The 21,481-nt window shown below is 38.0% G+C and overlaps 4 protein-coding genes across 4 annotated transcripts in view; 3 read left to right on the plus strand and 1 right to left on the minus strand.

The window, feature by feature from the left end:
- The window catches only part of Uvrag (UV-resistance associated gene), a 20,630-nt gene extending 17,417 nt beyond the window's left edge, over positions 1 to 3,213 (plus strand). The window contains exon 11 of the mRNA XM_069507277.1: positions 49 to 3,213. Within this exon, the coding sequence (XP_069363378.1) occupies positions 49 to 395 (347 nt within the window). The 3' untranslated portion in view covers positions 396 to 3,213. The remainder of the gene's footprint in view (positions 1 to 48) is intronic.
- On the minus strand, positions 3,178 to 15,568 carry LOC117993772 (proton-coupled amino acid transporter-like protein pathetic). The gene is made up of 9 exons (XM_034981602.2): positions 15,369 to 15,568; positions 13,253 to 13,401; positions 9,860 to 10,004; positions 8,398 to 8,528; positions 7,894 to 8,123; positions 7,017 to 7,214; positions 6,252 to 6,357; positions 5,601 to 5,817; positions 3,178 to 4,290 (listed from the first exon to the last, which is right to left on the minus strand). The coding sequence occupies exons 1-9, from the start codon at positions 15,387 to 15,389 to the stop codon at positions 4,096 to 4,098; spliced, it is 1,392 nt and encodes a 463-aa protein (XP_034837493.1). The 5' UTR covers positions 15,390 to 15,568; the 3' UTR covers positions 3,178 to 4,095.
- A 1,492-nt stretch (positions 15,569 to 17,060) lies between these two features.
- Positions 17,061 to 18,845, plus strand: LOC117993971 (probable glutamate receptor). The gene has a single exon (XM_034981849.2). The coding sequence runs from the start codon at positions 17,061 to 17,063 to the stop codon at positions 18,843 to 18,845; it is 1,785 nt and encodes a 594-aa protein (XP_034837740.2).
- A 196-nt stretch (positions 18,846 to 19,041) lies between these two features.
- Positions 19,042 to 21,379, plus strand: LOC117993972 (glutamate receptor ionotropic, NMDA 2C-like). The gene has a single exon (XM_034981850.2). The coding sequence runs from the start codon at positions 19,055 to 19,057 to the stop codon at positions 20,828 to 20,830; it is 1,776 nt and encodes a 591-aa protein (XP_034837741.1). The 5' UTR covers positions 19,042 to 19,054; the 3' UTR covers positions 20,831 to 21,379.
- The last annotated feature ends 102 nt before the right edge of the window (positions 21,380 to 21,481 follow it).

Here is a 21,481-nt window from a genome sequence, read left to right on the forward strand (position 1 = left end):
TAAGGTACGGAACGCTAAAAAGTTATTCAATTCAATAGTTATTTCCAGGTGATGACACAGAGTTGGACGAAAAATTGGTACGTCTCTCGTCGAACAACGACGACGAGGTGACATGCTCGACGTGTTTAGACGAAAACGTCAAACGCATCTGCTCCGAAATCAACAGTTTCTGTTCGGACACGACGAAAAGTAGTTTCGAATTGCCGAAAAGTGATATAGACATAGCGAAATATATGGAGAGGAAAGCCAGTGTGGAAACTAGCGAGGTACTAGACTGTGAAAATTGTGATAATGTGAAATGTGACTTGGAATGTGCGAATAATATCCAGGACGTTATTGTTATACCGAGTGCGGAGGCCATCTTGGAAATTCGGGATTTGGAAGATGACGTTTAACGATCGAAATTGACGGACTTACAGGCTCTGCCATGCATGTGCGAATTCATCATGATCAACCCATAGCTGCCTCACTACAGAGCTCAGGTCCGCGCTTTGGCAGCGTGGTAGACTATGGCCAAAATTTCTCACTCTGAGAGGAGAGCATGATGATGATGATGATATAGACATATGGAGAGGAAAGCCAGTGTGGAAACTAGCGAGGTACTAGACTGTGAAAATTGTGATAATGTGAAATGTGACTTGGAATGCGCGAATAATATCCAGGACGTTATTGTTATACCGAGTGCGGAGGCCATCTTGGAAATTCCGGATTTGGAAGATGACGTTTAACGATCGAAATTGACGGACTTACAGGCTCTGACATACATGTGCGAATTCATCATGATCAACCCATAGCTGCCTCACTACAGAGCTCAGGTCCGCGCTTTGGCAGCGTGGTAGACTATGGCCAAAATTTCTCACTCTGAGAGGAGAGCATGATGATGATGATGATATAGACATATGGAGAGGAAAGCCAGTGTGGAAACTAGCGAGGTACTAGACTGTGAAAATTGTGATAATGTGAAATGTGACTTGGAATGCGCGAATAATATCCAGGACGTTATTGTTATACCGAGTGCGGAAGCCATCTTGGAAATTCGGGATTTGGAAGATGACGTTTAACGGTCGAAATTGACAGACTTACAGGCTCTGCCATACATGTGCGAATTCATCATAATCAACCAATAGCTGCCTTACTACAGAGCACAGGTCCGCACTTCGCCAGCGTGGTAGATTATGACCAAAACCCTTAGACCCGTGTTCTGTAGCGTGCCGGCGATGGGATGATCATGATGATGATGATATAGACATAGCGAAATATATGGAGACCGTTTGTAATTTCGCACCTGAATGATAGAGCCTTAACATAATTGGGTATTTGATCCCAATTTTTTTATTACTTTGTTATAAACTGGAATAAAAATAATGACGTAAACTGAAAAACTAATTAAATCGATCAAATAACAAAAAAACTTAAAAGCATTTAAATATTTCTGATTAGACAGAGATAGCGATACAGCAGTCTGACGTCACACCTACTAATGCCATAGTAGCTTCGTGCGGTTTCATACAAATTTTCGTTTTGCGAGAAAGGGACAGAAGACCCTCCCGCTCCAAAATTAAAATGCCTGTGTAACTACGTAAATCTTTGTTGGATTTTTATATTTTTTTCAGTGTACGTCATTATTTTTATCTTAGTTCATAATAAAGTAATAATATTTATCAAATTCAAAAGTAGGCAAATACCCAATTGGCATGCATAGACAATATTATTTATTGTTATTCTATAATCTGTTTTGTTTAAACTATCGTCAGTGATATCCATTATAAATATAGACTCCTTGGATTTGTCTTGACATATTCGGTTTAGTACTACTAGGAAAAATTGTTTTTTTAAAAGAGGTTATTATTTATTGATACATATAATCCGCGACAGGTCGAGATCGCAATCGGGGTATGAGGCGGGGGGACGCCCCGCACACCCACACGTCCCCCGCGCTCGCCCGCACTGGGTTAGCCATCCATTGCCATCTCGACCTGTCGCGTACTAACTATAAATTGCTATTAACAGGAAATTCTGTTACAGTACGCGGCAGAAAATAATTTACATCGACCTTTAGAAGGAGATAGTGGATTTGTAGAGCATTGTCTCTACTCTCTGTCGTTGAGACCGACATGTCATATAGGTATGAGTGACAGAGACAACGCTGTACAAAGCCGAAATGTCATTCTAAAGGCTGATGTACATTACTCTCTGCCGCGTACTGTAACTGTTTTAAGTTTAAACAGTTTAAACCTTGGTTTAAACTTTAAACCAAGGTTTATAGGCATAACGCATAACTGAGTAGCTCAGTTATTGTTATTCGTCAAGTTTTGACAACTATCATCTGTTCCACACCCAGGGCCGTCTTATGCCATGCCGGGACCCTTGGGCACACAAGAATTTGAAAAGGCCCTGGCCCTGTTGGAAAGTAAAAAAGTGAATGACAAATGTTTTTAACAAATTTTTTACCTGTAAAAAATAAGGAAACTACAAAATACAATTCGCTAATTAAAAGAGGAGAGAACGACCAAAGAAAAGGTGGATGGATTGCGTGAAAGAGGATATGCGTGAAAAAGGGGTGGATAATACGTTGACGAATGACACAAGTGAGTGGAAGAAGAAGACATGTTGTGCCGACCCCACGTAGCGTAGGATAAGGTAAGGAAGAAGAAGAATTTACTCTCAAAACTTTTTTTGGGTTAAATATGCCTAAAAGGAGAAATAAAATAAAATGCAGGCGAAAGTATGGGCCTTTCGGGGCCCCCTTGACGATTGGGGCCCTAGGCACGGGCCCCGTGTACCCTTATGGTAAAGACGGTACTGCCCAAACCGCTCTACTACCGCAGGAGCCTACTCCTTTATGCGTTATACTGTAGTAGACCATAGACAACATTTTAGTTCCGTGACTTTTAGGGGTGATTTATGCCAACACGTGGCGGGCACGAGCCGTGCCTCGTACGTGGCATGCCCCGCGCCCGCCTCGTGTTGGCATAAATCATCCCTTAGCTGTATAGAGGTTGGACAATCTATTGAAAATCAGATTCTTTTTGCACATACAAATAGTCACAATTTTTAACAATACCGATTTGGGTAATAGTACCTAATCTACCTATCAATAATAATATATACCTAAACATAATTAATGAGAGATAAATAATAATCAGTGTTTGTTATTATTTGTTAAAAACAATAAAATTATTATTCATAATAATAAATTATTTCTTTGTAAAATGCTGTATTTTAATTAATGCACCTGCGCATTTGGTATCAAATTCGTGATATTGGTACTGATTCTGAGCGCAATTCTTACCAATGTCACGAAAAAAGATAATCAAAAAACCTACTATCCTTTTCCACGTGGAGAATTACGATAGGGATAGCAATATATTTAAATATGACTGTCCAAGATAGTGAAATATATTTAGTCTTTACTACATTTATTCACAAATTCAGTACGAGCGAAATATATTTAGTCTTTACTACATTTATTCACAAATTCAGTACGAGCGAAATATATTTAGTCTTTACTACATTTATTCACAAATTCAGTATGAGCGAAATATATTTAGTCTTTACTACATTTATTCACAAATTCAGTATGAGCGAAATATATTTAGTCTTTACTACATTTATTCACAAATTCAGTATGAGCGAAATATATTTAGTCTTTACTACATTTATTCACAAATTCAGTATGAGCGAAATATATTTAGTCTTTACTACATTTATTCACAAATTCAGTATGAGCGAAATATATTTAGTCTTTACTACATTTATTCACAAATTCAGTTTGAGCGAAATATATTTAGTCTTTACTACATTTATTCACAAATTCAGTATGAGCGAAATATATTTAGTCTTTACTACATTTATTCACAAATTCAGTATGAGCGAAATATATTTAGTCTTTACTACATTTATTCACAAATTCAGTATGAGCGAAATATATTTAGTCTTTACTACATTTATTCACAAATTCAGTATGAGCGAAATATATTTAGTCTTTACTACATTTATTCACAAATTCAGTATGAGCGAAATATATTTAGTCTTTACTGCATTTATTCACAAATTCAGTATGAGCGAAATATATTTAGTCTTTACTACATTTATTCACAAATTCAGTATGAGCCCCTTAACGTTGGAGTAGGTGCCGGCCACGAACAGCAGCACCCCCGCCAGTATCACCAGCAGGTTCTTCCACAGCCGCCAGCGACCCCGCCCCAGCCCAGGGCTCTCCCAGATCACCAGCAGTTCTATCACAGCGGGGAATATGAAGCCCATGTTGGACAGGCAGAAAGCTCCCAGCTGAAACAAACCAAATAAAAACGGTCAAGTGCGAGCCGGACTCGCACACCAAGGGTTCTTCCCTTCCCCGAGAAGGGGAATGAAATTTCTCATCAATCCATCCTTCCATACTAATATTATAAATGCGAAAGTGTGTCTGTCTGTCTGCTAGCTTGGCGACATTTGGTACAGAGATAGCTTGCATCCCGGGAAAGGGCATAGGCTACTTTTTATCTCGGAAAATTAAAGAATTTCCACGGGAGTTTTTGAAAACCTAAATACTCGCGGAGGAAGTCGCAGCCATCATCTAGTTACTTAATATCTTAACTACTTAGTAATCTACACTAATAATATTATAAAGAGGAAAACTTTGTTTGTTTGTTTGTTTGTTTGTTTGTTTGTTTGTACTGAATAGGCTCAAAAACTACTGGACCGATTTTAAAAATTCTTTCACCATTCGAAAGCTACATTATCCACGAGTAACATAGGCTATATTTTATTTTGGAAAAAAATAGGGTTCCGTAAGATATTTGGGTTTTTCGGACACAAGGTGTAAAAAATCAACCAGAAAAGTTACTTATTTTGCGTACGCTGCCTAAACTATAAAAGATAGAACTATAAAATGTTCTAATTAATTGTAGATCTTATAAATATCTACAAAAAAGTCCGCGACACACTATACCCATCTATGTCGAGTGAGGCACAGCAACCATTTTTTTATTTAAAAATCTTGAATTTTTTTTGGACTACATTTAAACGCGTTTATTTTACTCATGCTATTAATCCTTATCAAAATAAATGATTTCATCACTAAGAACAGTTTATGGAGATAATATTTGGTCTTTGAATGATTAAAATTGGACGTTTGGTTTTGAAGTTATGGCGAAATTAAAATATTACGATTTCTGCTGCACGGCCCGTTGTATTATATTATATTATATAAAGAGGTAATGTCGTTAAGTTTGTTTGTAGGGGGTAATCTTTAGAACTACTGAACCGATTTTAAAAATTCTTTCACCAGTAGAAAGCTACATTATTCCTGAGTGACATAGGCTATACGGGATCTTTAAAAACCTAAATCTACGCGGGCGAAGCCGCGGGGATCAGCTAGTTATTCTCATAAATTAATGGTTTTTAAACTATTTTTGGCAAACTAATATACCTTTACATACATCCGATTCGAGTCCGTGAAAATAGGTTCCGAAGTAGTCATATAACTACTTGTATGGTAGCTTGGACATAATATGATGTACATATTTTTATATCCGTATTTGGACATATTCAGATATATTATAATATTATAGTTCGATTTGAAGGTAGCCTTAACTTACCAAACCCATCAAGTTTCCAATATTAGGGAAAGCGATAGCGATCGCGGTGATAACGACCACAAATATGGCTCTATACACTCGCTCCCATATCCAATGATTGCTGGTATCATGCTTCTTCGCCATGTAATACCATACCAGGTTGAACGGTGCCCAGAAGTTTAATGCAAAGGTTATGAAAATCATTATGCCCATCAGGCATTTTAATATTGTTGGAAATCTGAAAAAATAAGAGCACGATTGTTTTCTAAGTAGGTATATAAAAGGAAAAGGTCGCTGACTGACTGACTGATCTATCAACGCACAGCTCAAAAGACTGGTAAAGATACTTTAAAAAGATCGTTTGTAAAAATGTTGTGGCAGTAGATACCTAAATGAAAATTTTAAAGCGCGAGCGAAGTAAGTGTAAAACTCTTCGACCGAGTTCGACGCGGTTTTTTGTTTATCAGGTGTTATAGGTATTTGTCATAATTTTATATTATGGGAATTGTTTAGAAAACAGTATTTTGGTTAGTGTTCGGCCAGTTATTAAAACGTACCTAGTATTTGAAGGTTTAATAGCTGTTCTGTAGTAGGGAGGTGAAGGAAGAGATATATACCTACTTGTCAGAAAAGTGTGCACAAAATGGTTTTTGTAGACGATTGGTTACTTACATAGCGTTGGGAAAATTCAATGTAACGGGCGATATCGATTGCTCCCCGAAGCCCCAATAACCGAAAAATCCGACCAGAATCAGAAATAGCACCACTATACTCATGCCTGAAACAAGAATGAAAATTGTGATTAGAAACCGGCCTCCTTAGCACGGTAATTTATCATCATCATTATCATTATCCCACACTACGCTTGGTTAAACGCTGTCTCCACTCAAGGACTTTCCGGCTCCAACGGCCATCGCTCTACGACAGGCATGACCTGCCCACTGCCACTTCAGCTTGCTAATAGCTTGGGCTATGTCAGTGACCTTGGTTCTTCTGCGGATCTCCTCATTTCGGATCGTATCCCTCGGAAACTCCTAACATAGCCCTCTCCATAGTTCGCTGAGCGCCCTCCAGGACCGACGATATAAAGAGGCTGGCGGGAAGTGGCTGGATGAGGAAGGCTGAGGACCGGGTGTGGTGGCGCTCTTTAGGGAAGGCAACTATGTCCAACAGTGGAAGTCCACAGGCTGATGATGATGATGATTGATAGACGTCCACGTGGTGTCGTGTTACTTGACCCAGCGGCTTCTTGTTTTTTTTTGCTGACTGACTACGTGGACAGACGACATCTATAGCGAGTCGCAGGGTGCCACTGGATTTCGGCGGTGCAAGACCGGAGCACGTGGAAGTCCCTACAAGAGACCTATGTCCAACAGTGGAGGTCTATCGGTTGATGATGATGATTATGCTAGCTAGGACCAACGAGCCCAAACTCACCATAACTCAGTACTTTAGGGAACTGCGTAGGATCCTTCATGTTGTTTTCAATCGGCAGCGAAACTCCAATGCCTTCCATGCTGAAGATGACGATGCCGCAGAACTCGAAGAACCCCATGGCGTCTTTCCAAGCAGGCACTGTGCTTATAGGCGGGGCGGATTGGAGGCCGTATACCACTGTTGCTATCACACAGGTTACTGGAAAAAAACAATGATTTTTAGGATTCTCTCCGGAGAATACAGGAACCCTTATAGGATCACTTCGTTGTCTGTCTGTCGTGTCTGTCAAGGAACCAAAACCTATAGAGTACTTCACGTTGACTCATGTTTGGCAGGTAGCGATGCCTTGTAGCACAAGTAATGGGAAAATCCGCAATATCATGTCAAACCATGATCCACCCTTCGCCGGCTCACTACAGAGCACGGGTCTCCTCTCAGAGTGAGAAGGGTTTTAGCCATAGTCTACCACATTGGCCATATTATGCAGATTAGTAGACTTCACACACCTTTAAGAACATTATAGACAACTCTCAGGCATGCAGGTTTCCTCACGATGTTTTCCTTCACCGTTAAAGCAAGTGATATTTAATTACTTAAAACGCACATAACTCTAAAAAGTGTCGGTGCGTGCCCGGAATTGAACCCCCGATCTTCGATTAGAAGGCGGACCATTAGGCTATCACAGCTTAATGGAAGTGAAATGAGAATGGTTTGTCCATAATCCACTAAGCCGAGTGTGGGTTGGCAGACTTCACACACCTTTGCGAGGATTTTATTATAGCCATACATTCATTAATCAAAAAGGAAACCAAAGAGTTACTCCTAAGTACGAGTACCTACACTTGAGGAAGGGAGAGAAGTTAGAAGAAGAACTTACCAATGAAGACATCGGCTATCAAAGAGAAAGGTGCCAAATACTTGAGCGTGGTAATCATACACAGCAACATCACTGGCAACAGTAGAGTCAGGACATATAGCCTCAGTCTGTTCAGGTCGCCCTCTTCTTGCGTGTCCTCAACAACCTCTTTGATTGTCTTGGCAATAATTATCTGGTATACGCAGCACGCGCCGAAGAGATCTATGCATATTACTACATCGACTGCGTACCTGTAGAATTTAACTGATTATTTTACCAATTTAATGTGGTAGGTGCACGATGTATTTTAAACAATTTTTGATTACGCAATGATGCATATTTAATCACAGTCTGCCATTTTGATTATTTTGAAAAAAAAAATACCTTCACATCTTTGAAAACATTATAGAAAACTTTCAGGCATGCAGGTTTTCGCCTGATGTTTTCATTTTGCGAGTAGTTCCTATGCCAACTAAGCCGATGGGACAGAATTTAAAGGTCGTTAGTACTATCAAGGGTGCATACCTGAACCATTTACTATATTTTCTTAAGCTAGGGAAGGGGCCCACTTCTAGCGAGGCCTCTGCGAGATCTGGATACGATAGCTCTGTTATATGCAGCCGCCTGTACAAGGTTTGAGCTGACTTTATTAGTATCTGGAAAACAGAAAATTGTTTTTTGTTTCTGCTAGTACAGGATGTAACCATCAGAACGCTAGCAAAAACGAAGACAGGTGATAGTACCTTCTGATGATTACTGATATGATACCACAAAAAAACGCGAAAAAAATATACATATAAAAATCCTATGATTTTGTAAAAAATTTAAATAAAATAAAATAAAAATCCATGGCTCCAGCGCAATAGCAATTTATGGGACTTATAGGTACTAAGTACCTACTAATACTTACACTTATTTCAAGTGTTTACCAATAATACCTATTACAATTATTATCATTTACTACTTCAAATAAACAGGAAGTAAGTAAACACAGGGATTAGGACAGGATTATATTTTATACGTTTGGGACTTCAACTAACTAGGAGGAGTTTCTTCATAGCGGTGAACATAGTTTGGTTTTCGTTTGAATGAAAGAAAATACGTTTATATACCTATCTGTTCCACACATCACATCTTCTAACTAAGAGCTTGTTATTCCATCGCTTCTTTCACCTGAGCCCAACGTGTTTCAAGCAAAAGAAGCGCCGGAAGAAAAACTTTTATTTTATTTTATTCAGATACAAGTTAGGCCTTGATTGCAATCTCACCTGGTGGTAAGTGATGATGCAATCTAAAATGAAAACTGTGATATTATTGTGACTTTGTTTTATACTATTTTTAGGATTCCGTACCTCAAAAGGAAAAACGGAACCCTTATAGGAACACTTTGTTGTCTGTCTGTCGGTCTGTCAAGAAACCTACAGGGTACTTCCCGTTGACCTAGAATCATGAAATTTGGCAGGTAGGTAGGTCCTTTAGCAGACATTCGGGAAAAAATCTGAAAACCATGAATTTGTAGTTACATCACACAAAAAAATTTAAATTGTGGTCATGAACTAAAAATTTGTTCATATAGATAACTATATCAAGTGGGGTATCTTATGAAAGAGCTTCACCTGCGCCTGCGCAATAATTTTTATACATCATATTTTTGGAATTATCGTGCAAAATGTCGAAAAGATACGATTGTAGTACGAAACCCTCGTTGCGCCAGCCTGACACGCACTTGGCCGGTTTTTTTAAAATATAGAATATTAGCCATGTTAAATGACTAATGTACCCATTTCCTCTCCAACTAAGCGTCAAGCTTGTGCTAGGAGTAGGTACGACAATAGTGCAACAAATAGGTTTGAACCGTCGACCTTGCGGTTTTCAGTCCACTCCTATACTCGTTGAGTTATTCAGGCTCAATCAATCAATTTATAGAACAGAAGAGAAGACAATAATCATTATTCTATTATTATAATGTGAAAATTAGAATACTCACGTGCACACAATATGCGATGTAAAATCCGAAGATGATGGTGAAAACCAGTGACGTCCATAACCCACTCTTCATGTAAGCCTCATGTATGCCCATTATGCCTCCGCCCAGACATCCTTTTATCAAGTGTCCTGTAGATTCTAGAGTACTGGAAAAGACAAGATAGAAAATCAAAAAAAAAACCGGCTGTGCGAGTCAGGCTCGCGCAACGACGGTTCCGTACTACAGTCTTATTTTTTCGAGATTTTGCACGATAATTCAAAAACTATGTCATATGTAATCATAAAAATAAATAAAAATCTGTTTTAGAATGCACAGGTGAAGCCCTTTCATATGATACCCCACTTGATATAGTAATCTTACTTTGAAAGTTGAAAATAGCAATATTTGTTCTTGTGATGTAATCACGAATTCACGATTTTTAGATTTTTCCCCTCATGTCTGCTATAAGACCTACCTTCCTGCCAAATTTCATGATTCTAGGTCAACGGGAAGTACCCTATAGGTTTCTTGACAGACAGACAGACAACAAAGTGATCCTATAAGGGTTCCGTTTTTCCTTTTGAGGCACGGAACCCTAAAAACGGCCTCATACTCGACCTGTCGCGGACTATTTATGCTTGCACGAAAGATTCTTAATAATATTTATCAAGATCAAATGAGTACCTAATTTTCCTATAGTTTGCTTGTTAGGATGTAAATTACTAAGTAATGTGTCTTACAATTAAAAATAGACACGGAAAATCCAATTTCATTTAATTCTGTATACCTACGCTATAAGGAAATTCTGATACAAACGTACATCACAGGTAACTGGTTTCTGTTCAAGTATTTTTGTTTTTCAGGGTTCCGTACCTCAAAAGGAAAAACGAAACCCTTATAGGATTACTTTGTTGTCTGTCTGTCTGTTTGTTTGTCAAGAAACCTATACAGGGTATTTCCCGTTGACCTAGAATCATGTTTGGGAGGTAGGTAGGTCTTCTAGCAGAGATTCGGGGAAAAATCTGAAAAACGTGAATTTGTGGTTACATCACAAGAAAAAAATTAAATTGTGGACTTGAACTAATAATTTAGTAGATATTTTCAATTTTCGAAGTAAGATAAGTATATCAAGAGGGGTATCATATGAAAGTTCTTTACCTGTAGGTACATTCTAAAATAGATTTTTTTTAATTTTTATGCATCATAGTTTTTGATTTATGGTGCAAAATGTCGAAAAAATACGACTGTAGTACGGAACCCTCAGTGTGCGAGCCTGACTCGCACTTGGCCGGTTTTTTGACCTCAGAGTGTACTTACTTATGAAAAACCCTGTGCCCAAAACTTCTGCAGAACAGGTAAGTAATAAAATTGATAATCTTCATAACATATCGGGGTTTAAGTACCTCATCATGACATCATGATCAACCCATTATCCCATAGCCGGCTCACTACAGAGCACGGGTCTCCTCTCAGAGGGTCTTGGCCATAGTCTACCATGCTGGCCATGTGCGGATTGGTAGACTTCACACACCTTTGAGAACATTATGGCGAACTTTCAGGCATGCAGGTTTCCTCACGATGTTTTCCTTCACCGTTAAAGCAAGTGACATTTAATTACTTACTTAACGGACATACATACAGCTTATCCACATAATTCTCCTTTTGGGCTTCCCGTAGTTGAGGAAAAAGACATTGTTATCAAAGACTGTTACCTAATTGTATAGAGATGTAAATAAGGTAGGAGAACTAGAGTAACCGACATAGCTCAACGGGTTGCGAAGCTGAAGTGGCAATGGGCAGGGCACATAGTTCGTACAACCGATAGACGTTGGGGTCCCAAGGTGCTGGAATGGCGATCTCGCACCGGAAGACGCAGCGTTGGAAGACCCCCCACTAGGTGGACGGACGACATCAGACGAGTCGCAGGGAGCCACTGGATCCAGGCGGCGCAAGACTGTGGCGTGTGGAAGTCCCTACAAGAGACCTATGTCCAGCTGTGGACGTCTATTGGTTTATGATGATGTAAATAACATTGAAAATACAGTTTTGCACGTGCCAAAAACCCGATACACAATGTGGATAGAATACCTAATTTATTTAAATTTAGAAAAAAAAACAACCAAGTGCGAGTTGGACTCGCGCAAGAAGGGTTCCGTAACAGTATCTACAAAAACGGCAAAAAAAATCGCGTTGGTTGTATGGGAGCCCCCTTACCTAAATATGTATTTTATTCTGTTTTTTTGAATTCATTGTTATAGAGGCAACGGAAATACATCTCACATGTCTAACTATCACGGTTCATGAGATACAGCCTGGTGACAGACGGACAGACAGGCTGACGGATAGCGGAGTCTTAGTAATAGGGTCCCGTTTTACCCTTTGGATACGGAACCCTAAAAACAGGTTTCAAAATCATGTGATATTGAACTCTTTCCTTAAGACCTACTTTCCAGGGTTTTTGTTCAATGAAACAATTCATTGCCATTTTTTAAAGTCTAAATATATAAAATGAAAAGGTGACTGACTGACTGACTGTAAATACACGACCTGACTGCTGTACCACCTATAAAACGTGTATTTTGCAATAATAAATTATGATTATGATTATCAACGCATAGCTCAAACTACTGGACGGATCGGGCTGAAATTTGGCATGCAGATAGCTATTATGACGTAGGCATCCGCTAAGAAAGGATTTTTGAAAATTCAACCCCTAAGGGGGTGAAATAGCGGTTTGAAATTTGTCCACGCGGACGAAGACGCGAGCAAAAGCTAGTATACTATCTAAGAGTCTTACTAACAAGCTGTGTTAAATACCTATAATATGACTTACTTATAGTCCGCGACAGGTCGTAATGGCAATCGGGGTATGAGGCGGGAGCATGCCCCGCACACCCGCTCGTCATCCGCGCTCGCCCGCACCAGGTTAGCGCGAGGGTTGTGCGGATGTGAGGGGCGTCTTTTGTAGGGCCGGCTTTTGTAGGGACTTCCACACGCCACGGTCTTGCGCCGCCTGAATCCAGCGGCTCCCTGCGACTTGTCTGATGCCGTCCGTGTACCTATGGGGGTCTTCCAACGCTGCGCCTTCCGGTGCGAGGTCGCCATTGCAGCACCTTGGCACCACAACGTTTATCGGTTTTCCGAACTATGTGCCCTGCCCATTGCCACTTCAGCTTCGCAACCCGTTGAGCTATGGCGGTTACTCTAGTTCTCCTACGGATCTCCTCATTTCTGATTTGATCACGTAGAGAAACTCCGCACATAGCTCTCTCCATCGCCCGCTGGGTGACTCTGAGCTTTCTTATGAGGCCCATAGTTAGCGACCATGTGTCGGATCCATATTACTTATGTCATGACTGGCAACACGCACTGTAGTAGTATTTAGTAATAATATTTTATGGTATAAAAACTTACTTCGTAGGTTTCTTAATCTGTCTATGTGCGACGAAGTCGAAGGAATCCTTTTCTGCGTGTACCACGAATCTCTTCCTAACTTCCGGTGGTGGTTGGGGGGGTGGTTTATTCTCTGGATCAAATTCTACCTGGTTTTGTGTCCTGTTTACCTAGAGAAGCAAGATAGTGGTCATTTTATTATTTTAGCAAAGGTTGCCTGGAAGAGATTGCTTTAGCAATAAGGGCCGCCTTTGCACCCTCTTGTATAGTTTCTTCTGTAGCTTATATATATTATTGTTTTTCTGTATGTATATATTTGTGTGTGCAATAAAGTATTCTAAACTAGCTGATGCACGCAATTTCGTCCGCGTGGAATTAGGTTTTTCAAAATTCCGTGGGATATCTTTGATTTTCCGGGATAAATTTTTTTGACAACGGTGCAACGGATTGACGTGATTTTTTGCATGGGTATAGATAAAGACCTGGAGAGGGACATGGGCTACTTTTTATCCCGGAAAATCAAAGAGCTCCCACGGGATTTTTATAAACATAAATCCACGCGTACGAAGTCGCCGACATCAGCTAGTATCAAAATAAAAGTAAGTTTTGGCCTTAAAAACTCGAAAATCTAGTGTAAAGAGAACTACATCCAACTTAATCTTAATAATTGCACTATTTATTTGATGTTAGTCTAGATATTCAGCTGTATTAGATCTCAGTCATATCTCAGTTGTACAAATAAGATAATGACAAGTGCTCGTGGGTAAAGGTTGTCTGTGTTTCGTGCGTAAAATTTGAGGGTTCCGTACCTCAAAAGGAAAAATCGAATCCTTATAGGATCACTTCGTTGTCTATCTGTCTGTCGTGTCTGTCAAGAAAAACTTATAAGATAGGTACTTCCAGTTGACCTTGAATCATGAAATTTGGCAGGTAAGTATGTCTTATAGCACAAGTAAAGGCAAATAAATTGAAAACCGTGAACTTGTGGTAACATCACTAAAAAAATGTTAGTTTACTAAATCACATACCTACAGATAGCGCTGTCCGTCATTAACTTGGAGTTTTGCACATAAAAGCACCTAATAGACAGAATTTGGCTTGACCTTTTTGTTTTTGTAACATCTACACTGTTTTGTTTACCCATATTCGCAATAAAGACAGAATTTGTTCTTCTCAAAGGTGTGCGAAGTCTACCAATCTGCACTTTGCTTATGTGGTAGACTAAAGCAAAACCCTTTTCATTCTGAGAGGAGATTCGTACTCAGTAGTGAGTCGATGGGTTGATGATGTTGATGATTAATGAATGAATGAATGATTCGCAGCTGACTTCCCCAAATGTAGGTACGTAATAATATCGCTGTAGGTCATATTTATCACCATACCTATTAACTCTATCACGTTCCTATTAACTCTACATTAGAATCTACTTAATCAAAATCATTTTAATACATTTTGACGCCTTAGTTTTATGCTACAGTTGTTTAAATTGAAAAAACCGGCCGAGTGCGAGTCAGACTCGCGCACCGAGGGATCCGTATTAAAGTCGTTACATTTTTTCGTCATTTTGCACGATAATCAAAAACTATTATGCATGAAAATAAATAAAAATCTGTTTGACGAAGTCGCGGGGATAGGCTAGTTTTTTTAAAAAATTCATTACCACACTTGACCACGATCATACCTGATGTGGCCACTATGTGGCCTAAGATGGGACGCGTTTGCCTAGAAGGGTCCTATTCACTCTTGTTTCTGTAACTAATATTTTCTAAAACGTATTTTATTTAGATAGGTAACATTTTTTCTAGACTCTCACTTTTTAATATATTATTATTTTGATTTCAAAACTGTGACATTATGCGAATGAATTAAAAATAGAATAAAATCATTCTAGTAAATTCAAGTTTAATTATGTTACAAGCAAAACATAATATTTCCATAATAAGTAAAAATATGTACCTACCTAAGTACTTATACTTAATATGAATAAAACATGTATTCTCAAACAATAAAATATGTAAAAAAAAAGCTATTTATCATAATAATTATTGTGTTAATTAAGGAAACCACATTTCATATTTTAAATACGCTATTATGCATCGAGCGTGCAAAATATAATAAAATAATAAAAAATACTCACATGATTCGAATTCATTTCCATTTTTATATTTATAAATAAAATAGTTTAAAAATATTTTTTAAATTAATACTTTTTGATTTACTTAGTCTAAAAACTGCACTAAAAACTAAATAATTAGTTAGTTAAACACTAAAAACGACTCATTGCCTCCGAGTCAAGATTCGTATCATGAAGATAGTTCGCGAGAGACTAAAGCCTTGAAAATGTACAATGAAGGCGAAAACTTATAGCAATTAGATGTTATATAAATACAAGCTGATGCCCGCGACTTCGTCCGCGTGGAATTAGGTTACTTAAAAATCCCGTGGGAACTCTTTGATTTTCCGGGATAAAAAGTAGCCTATGTCACTCTCCAGGCCTTTAACTATACCCATGCAAAAAATCACGTCGATCCGTTGCTCCGTTGCAACGTGATTGACAAACCAACAAACCAATAAACCAACAAACCAACAAACAAACACGCTTTCGCATTTATAATAAGGGTACTGCATAGATTAATTATTGGTCTCGCTCATGGGGTACTGATAGGGAGGTATGTCATAGTGTACATTGTTTTTCTGTTTTCTTGATTGAATGAATCAATCAATTTTCTATATTACATATTAAAATAAATCTATTTTATATTCCAATTAATGTGTTTTGACTACAGTTAAACTTACGCCACTGCTCTGCTTACACCAACATGAATTTGTGGATGAGGTCATTTTTCATTGTGTGTGTGTGGAAATTTTCAGCACCATACATCAGGACTATGCTGAAGTCATTCAAAGTTTTGCTATCATATGTTCCGCAAATTGCTAATGCGCGTGGTCGCCATTTTAGTGACGTCAGCACTAGACTGAAATTTCGAGCTGATGGTGTATTTTTATTTCAGCTGACGTCAAAATGACGTCATATCGATGTTAATGAGACATGGTTCCAGCGCAATAGCAATCGATGATCGATCCATGGAGTTATATTTACTTAGTAGATAATATTATGTTGGTGATAGTTAAAATGTTTTTAAATGAATAATTCATTTAAAAACATTTTATTGTTAACCTGTAATCAAAAGCTAGATACCATTTATTTTTAAATCTAAATTAGGTACTTTAAGATAGGGCTGTCACGCTCAGAAAAATAATTAATTTACTTGTTGATGACCTATTTACAAATGTAGAGCCATGGGAATACCAAAAAGGTAATGGCTGAAATTGCCGAAAAGGAAAAACAATATTATGTGCCTCCCATGGGCAGTATTGTAAAAAACTACGCGCTCGCTTCGCTTGCGCTTTATCAATATTTGAGTACCTAAATTTAATTTTGGGGGTGCCGTGGGGGGCCGCAGGCTAACTTTTGTACTCCGGCACCGAATATGCTTAAGCCGGCCCTGGTACCGGTACAATGCCTCGTAGGAATCATTCAGAGGTAGGTAGGTATAGTCTGCTCCAATTCTTTAAGTTACTAAACTATCATAGACTGCGTGTTGTGATCGCAATCAAGGGCTAACTAATTGTGCTCGATCAACAAAAAGTCAGTAATAGATTTTTATGTTAAAAAAGCGACATATCTTTTAATCAATCATATGGTTATTAAAATTTAACATTAATCATCTATTTTACCCCACCCCTGACTTAATTACCCCTATTCCGTGGCTGCATTAAGCCGTGCATGCATATTATTCAATTGTTAAAATTAACACGAACGCGGAACATGGCCGTATTAAACAGTAGTTTAATAACAAACATAACCTCAAAAGATTGCGAAAGTATAGAGAGAATGGCTCAAAGTGCTGCTAAAATTGCCTTTTACAACTTCAAATGGCAATTTGTGACAATTGTTTTCTTTAACACGACTCTTCTTTGTGGTGTTAATTCGTTTCTACAATCGTACAAAAAAAATGCAGTGGTTGCAAGCGATTCGTATAATCCGAGATTCACGATGACCACAAGACAATTCGTTATATTTGGAACCAACTTGGATGACATTCATCATTTAGTAACGTGGATGAAAGAACAGATGTTTGATACATCATCCAAGTATTTGATCATATGCCAATCCAGTGAAAGAAAAGATTGCGACGAGGTAGTAGCTTTAGAATATTTGTGGCACCTCAGAATCATGAATGTTATATTCATCAATGATATATTCAAGAATGGCACCACAGGTTATTATTATGAATACGGTAAAGAATGCAAAAATACACTGCCAATAAAAGTAAGCTATTGGGACTCTTGTGTATCTACAAATGAATCAAAGTATTGTGCTGGAATATTTCCTATGCCATTCCGAAATATGTACGGATGCCCGTTAATAGTGTCGACGTTTCCTCAACCCCCTTTAATGTATATTAATGATGGTGTACCCTCAGGAGCTGATGGAGATTTGTTAAGGATTATAATTGATGCCTTGAACGCTAGACTTGTGCTTATGCAGCCGAGTAGAGGAGATGGGTGGGGAAATCTTGACGACAATGGATCTTGGGTTGGCTCTCTCAGTGACGTTTACTACGATTTAGCAAACATTTCCATGACATCAGCCAGTATCACCCAAGCGAGGTACAGTGCTTTCGAACTGTCCAGTTTCTACTACACGTGTACACTAATCTGGATAACTCATCCTCCAGAGCCTGAACCGTCTTATTATAAGCTACTACGTCCATTTAAGCTACCCGCTTGGATAGCTTTAGGCCTTTCTTTTTTATTCGTGGTGTTTCTAGCAGTGTTTTTCAAAACTAACTTCTGCATGTCTGTATGGCACGAAATAAATTCTGACCATTTATCTGACAGGGTGATATTTTTGGCATGGGAAATGTGCATGGGCCTGCCAGTTACTATAAATCCTTTGAAAATGGCCGTGCTGTATTTGATATTGTTTTGGATTTGGTACTGTTTCTTAATGCGCACATTTTATCAGGTACACTTGATAAATTCGTTGAAAACAGAAGTATATTCATCAGAATTTTCTAATCTAGAAGATGCTATTGCTGCAGGTTATCCCTTTGGTGGAGGTGCGGCTTTAAAGGAGTACTATATTGAAACTCCTTCAGTATATGAAAATTGGGAGGATAAAGATATTTTAGAGATTAAAACTACAATGTTAAATTTAACACACGGAATGCAGTACGTTTTAGCGATAAATTCAGCAGTTGTGCAGCAGTTTCTTAAACAACCCGGTAGAAAGTTACATATTTTACCTCGACAAATCGTCTCCAGTCCTGTAGGTATATTTTTGAAAAAGTATTCTCCTTTCACTTTGGTTCTTAACAGAATATTGAAAAGGTTATGTGAATTTGGATTCCCGCAAACTATTTTCAAAAATAATACCGTTTCACATTTTGTGGGAAAATCGGCAGATCAAGAGAAGCCGATTAAATTAATACATTTCACTGGCTGCTATATAATAATGCTAATTGGATGGGTTTCGTCATTTATTCTGTTTATTATTGAAATGTGTATTAAAAAACGAAGAAATATAATCATTACGTTTAGCAATTAATTGTACTGCCATCAAGGTCTATTAATATTTCACTAATGGCATACAGTTAAAAATATAGAAAAAAAAACTGTAGCGTAACGAAAATTTAATAACCATTACGGCTAGACATGTAAAATGGCAATCAACGATCAGTATTGTATTTATAAAACAAACATAGCTGTGTGCCTTTTTTTAGTTTAAGTGATTTTGCTGCACTGTGTATTGAAATCATGAGTAACTATACAGACAACTTTTTAACTCCAGAACCCGAAGCTTTACAAAAAATTGGACAAACTGCAGCAAAGATTGCCTACTACAATTTTGATTGGCGATATGTCACCCTAGTTATGTTCAATACCTTTCAATATGTGGTTGCATTGGAATCATTTTTGAGTAATTACAAACAATCAGTGATTTTGAAATTCGGAAAATTCATCCCTCACTATCGCAACACTGTACCTCAGTATATAATATTTGGAAAAGATACCGCAGCTTTAATTGATACAATTAAATGGCTGGATGAATCAAAATATGATAATTCAGGAAAGTATATCATCATTTGCACATCACCAAATAATGAAGATTGTGAAGAGACCTTAATTTTTATAGCACTATCCAAAGTGTTAATTATAAATGTCGTATACTTAAGAGCGCAAACCTTGGATGAATTTATGGCGTTCTCTTATGACATTGTACTTCCAGAAAAATGCGTCAATAGCGAAGCATATACTTTGAACATCACAGACACATCTACTTCAGATGATTGTTTCAAAGATTTGTATCCAGATAAATTGAAAAACTTTTTTGAATGCCCAATTATTGTATCTACTTTCGAGCAACCCCCCTTTATGTATTTGAATAACGTTACTATGGAGCCATCTGGAGGTGATGGTGATGTTATAAAATTAGTAGCTAAAGTTTTGAACGCATCATTGGAAATAAAGACGCCCATAGAAGGCAATGACGTTGGGAAGTATGAACATAATAATTGGACTGGTTCTTTGGGTGACGTTTTCAACGACCGTGTCGACGTGTCAGTTTGTTCTTTACCAGTAACCGCAACCAAATATGGTAATTTCACAATTTCTTTCATTTATAATTCTATGGACATAGTTTGGATTGCACAATTGCCAGCAATCAAGCCTGCTTGGCAGAAACTTTTAAGTCCATTTCAAACAAACTTAAGAATAGCTTTGTTCTTCATCTTCGTTGGAGTTGTTATATTGAACGCTTTCACAAAATCTAGTACTTGGACAAAAATTAGGAGAGTCGTTAAAATAAGTCCTATAAGGTATAATTTACTATTTTATTCATGGGCATTATTCTTAGCTGTACCAATATTGAGAATGCCTAAAAAGCGACCTTTTTTACTGATTGTGTATACTTGGATATGGTTTTGTTTTATCGTTAAAAGTGCTTACCAAGCAGTGTTGATACGTTCATTGAAGAACGAAAATTATGAAAACTTCTTCTCTGACTTTGAGAGCGTGTTAAAGAGTAAAAAACCTTATGGAGGTCCTGCTACACTTAGGGAATATTACAAAAATGAACCAGTTATTTATAATAACTGGATACTTTTAGATTACGATGAAGCCACTGATACATTAGATAGAATTTCTGTTGAACGTAGTGATTTTGTTTTGGCAATCAATAAGGAAATCGTAGTTGAACATTTGATAGCGCACAATGGTTTAAGACAGTTGCAGATTCTACCCGAAAAGATTGTCAATACTCCCACAGTAATGTATTTCAAAAAGCATTCTGTTCTAACTCAACCAGTTGATCATGTTTTAAGTATTTCTGTAGAAGCTGGCTTAACTCAACGTACTTATTCAAGATATGTAAAGCACAAGAAACTGTTATTTAATAGACAAGTTAGTGGCGAAAGAAAATCTCTCACTTTTGATAACTTTAGAGCTTGCATGTTTTTAATGGTTTTCGGATGGGGTTTATCAATTATATTTTTTGTAGCCGAAGCGTTTTGTGGACATTTTGTAATAGAATAATTTGTAGAAAACAGGTCATCATCATCATCATCAACCGATAGACGTCCACTGCTGGACATAGGTTACTTGTAGGGACTTACACACGCCACGGTCTTGCGCCGCCTGAATCCAGCGGCTCCCTGCGACTCGTCTGATGTCGTCCTCCGTCCACCTAGTGGGGGGTCTTCCAACACTGCGTCTTCCGGTGCGAGGTCGCCATTCCAGCACCTTGAGACCCCAACGTCTATCGGTTTTACGAACTATGTGCCCTGCCCATTGCCACTTCAGCTTCGCAATCCTTTGAGCTATGTCGGTCACTCTTGTTCTCGTACGGATCTTCTCATTTCTGATTTGATCACGTAGAAAAACTCCAAGCATAGCTCTCTCCATCGCTCGCTGAGTGACTCTGAGCTTTCTGAATATGAGGCCCATTGTTAGGAACAGGTAGGTATGCTTTATTGTCCAAAAAAATATAGAAATCTAGTTTTAAGCTAATTATTATTATTTATTTTCTGTAACGAAATGATGTGGTTTATTATAAAGTTCTTGGGGTTTTGTTTAGTTACGATTATGTAGGTATATATTATATTAAATAATAGTACTTAGTAGAAAAATTATCAAAAAATAAATGCTAAGTATACTAAAATGGTAGTTTTACTTAGAACCGCTATC

Source organism: Maniola hyperantus, chromosome 25, assembly GCF_902806685.2.
Source record: "Maniola hyperantus chromosome 25, iAphHyp1.2, whole genome shotgun sequence".
Classification (NCBI taxonomy): Eukaryota; Metazoa; Arthropoda; class Insecta; order Lepidoptera; family Nymphalidae; genus Maniola; species Maniola hyperantus.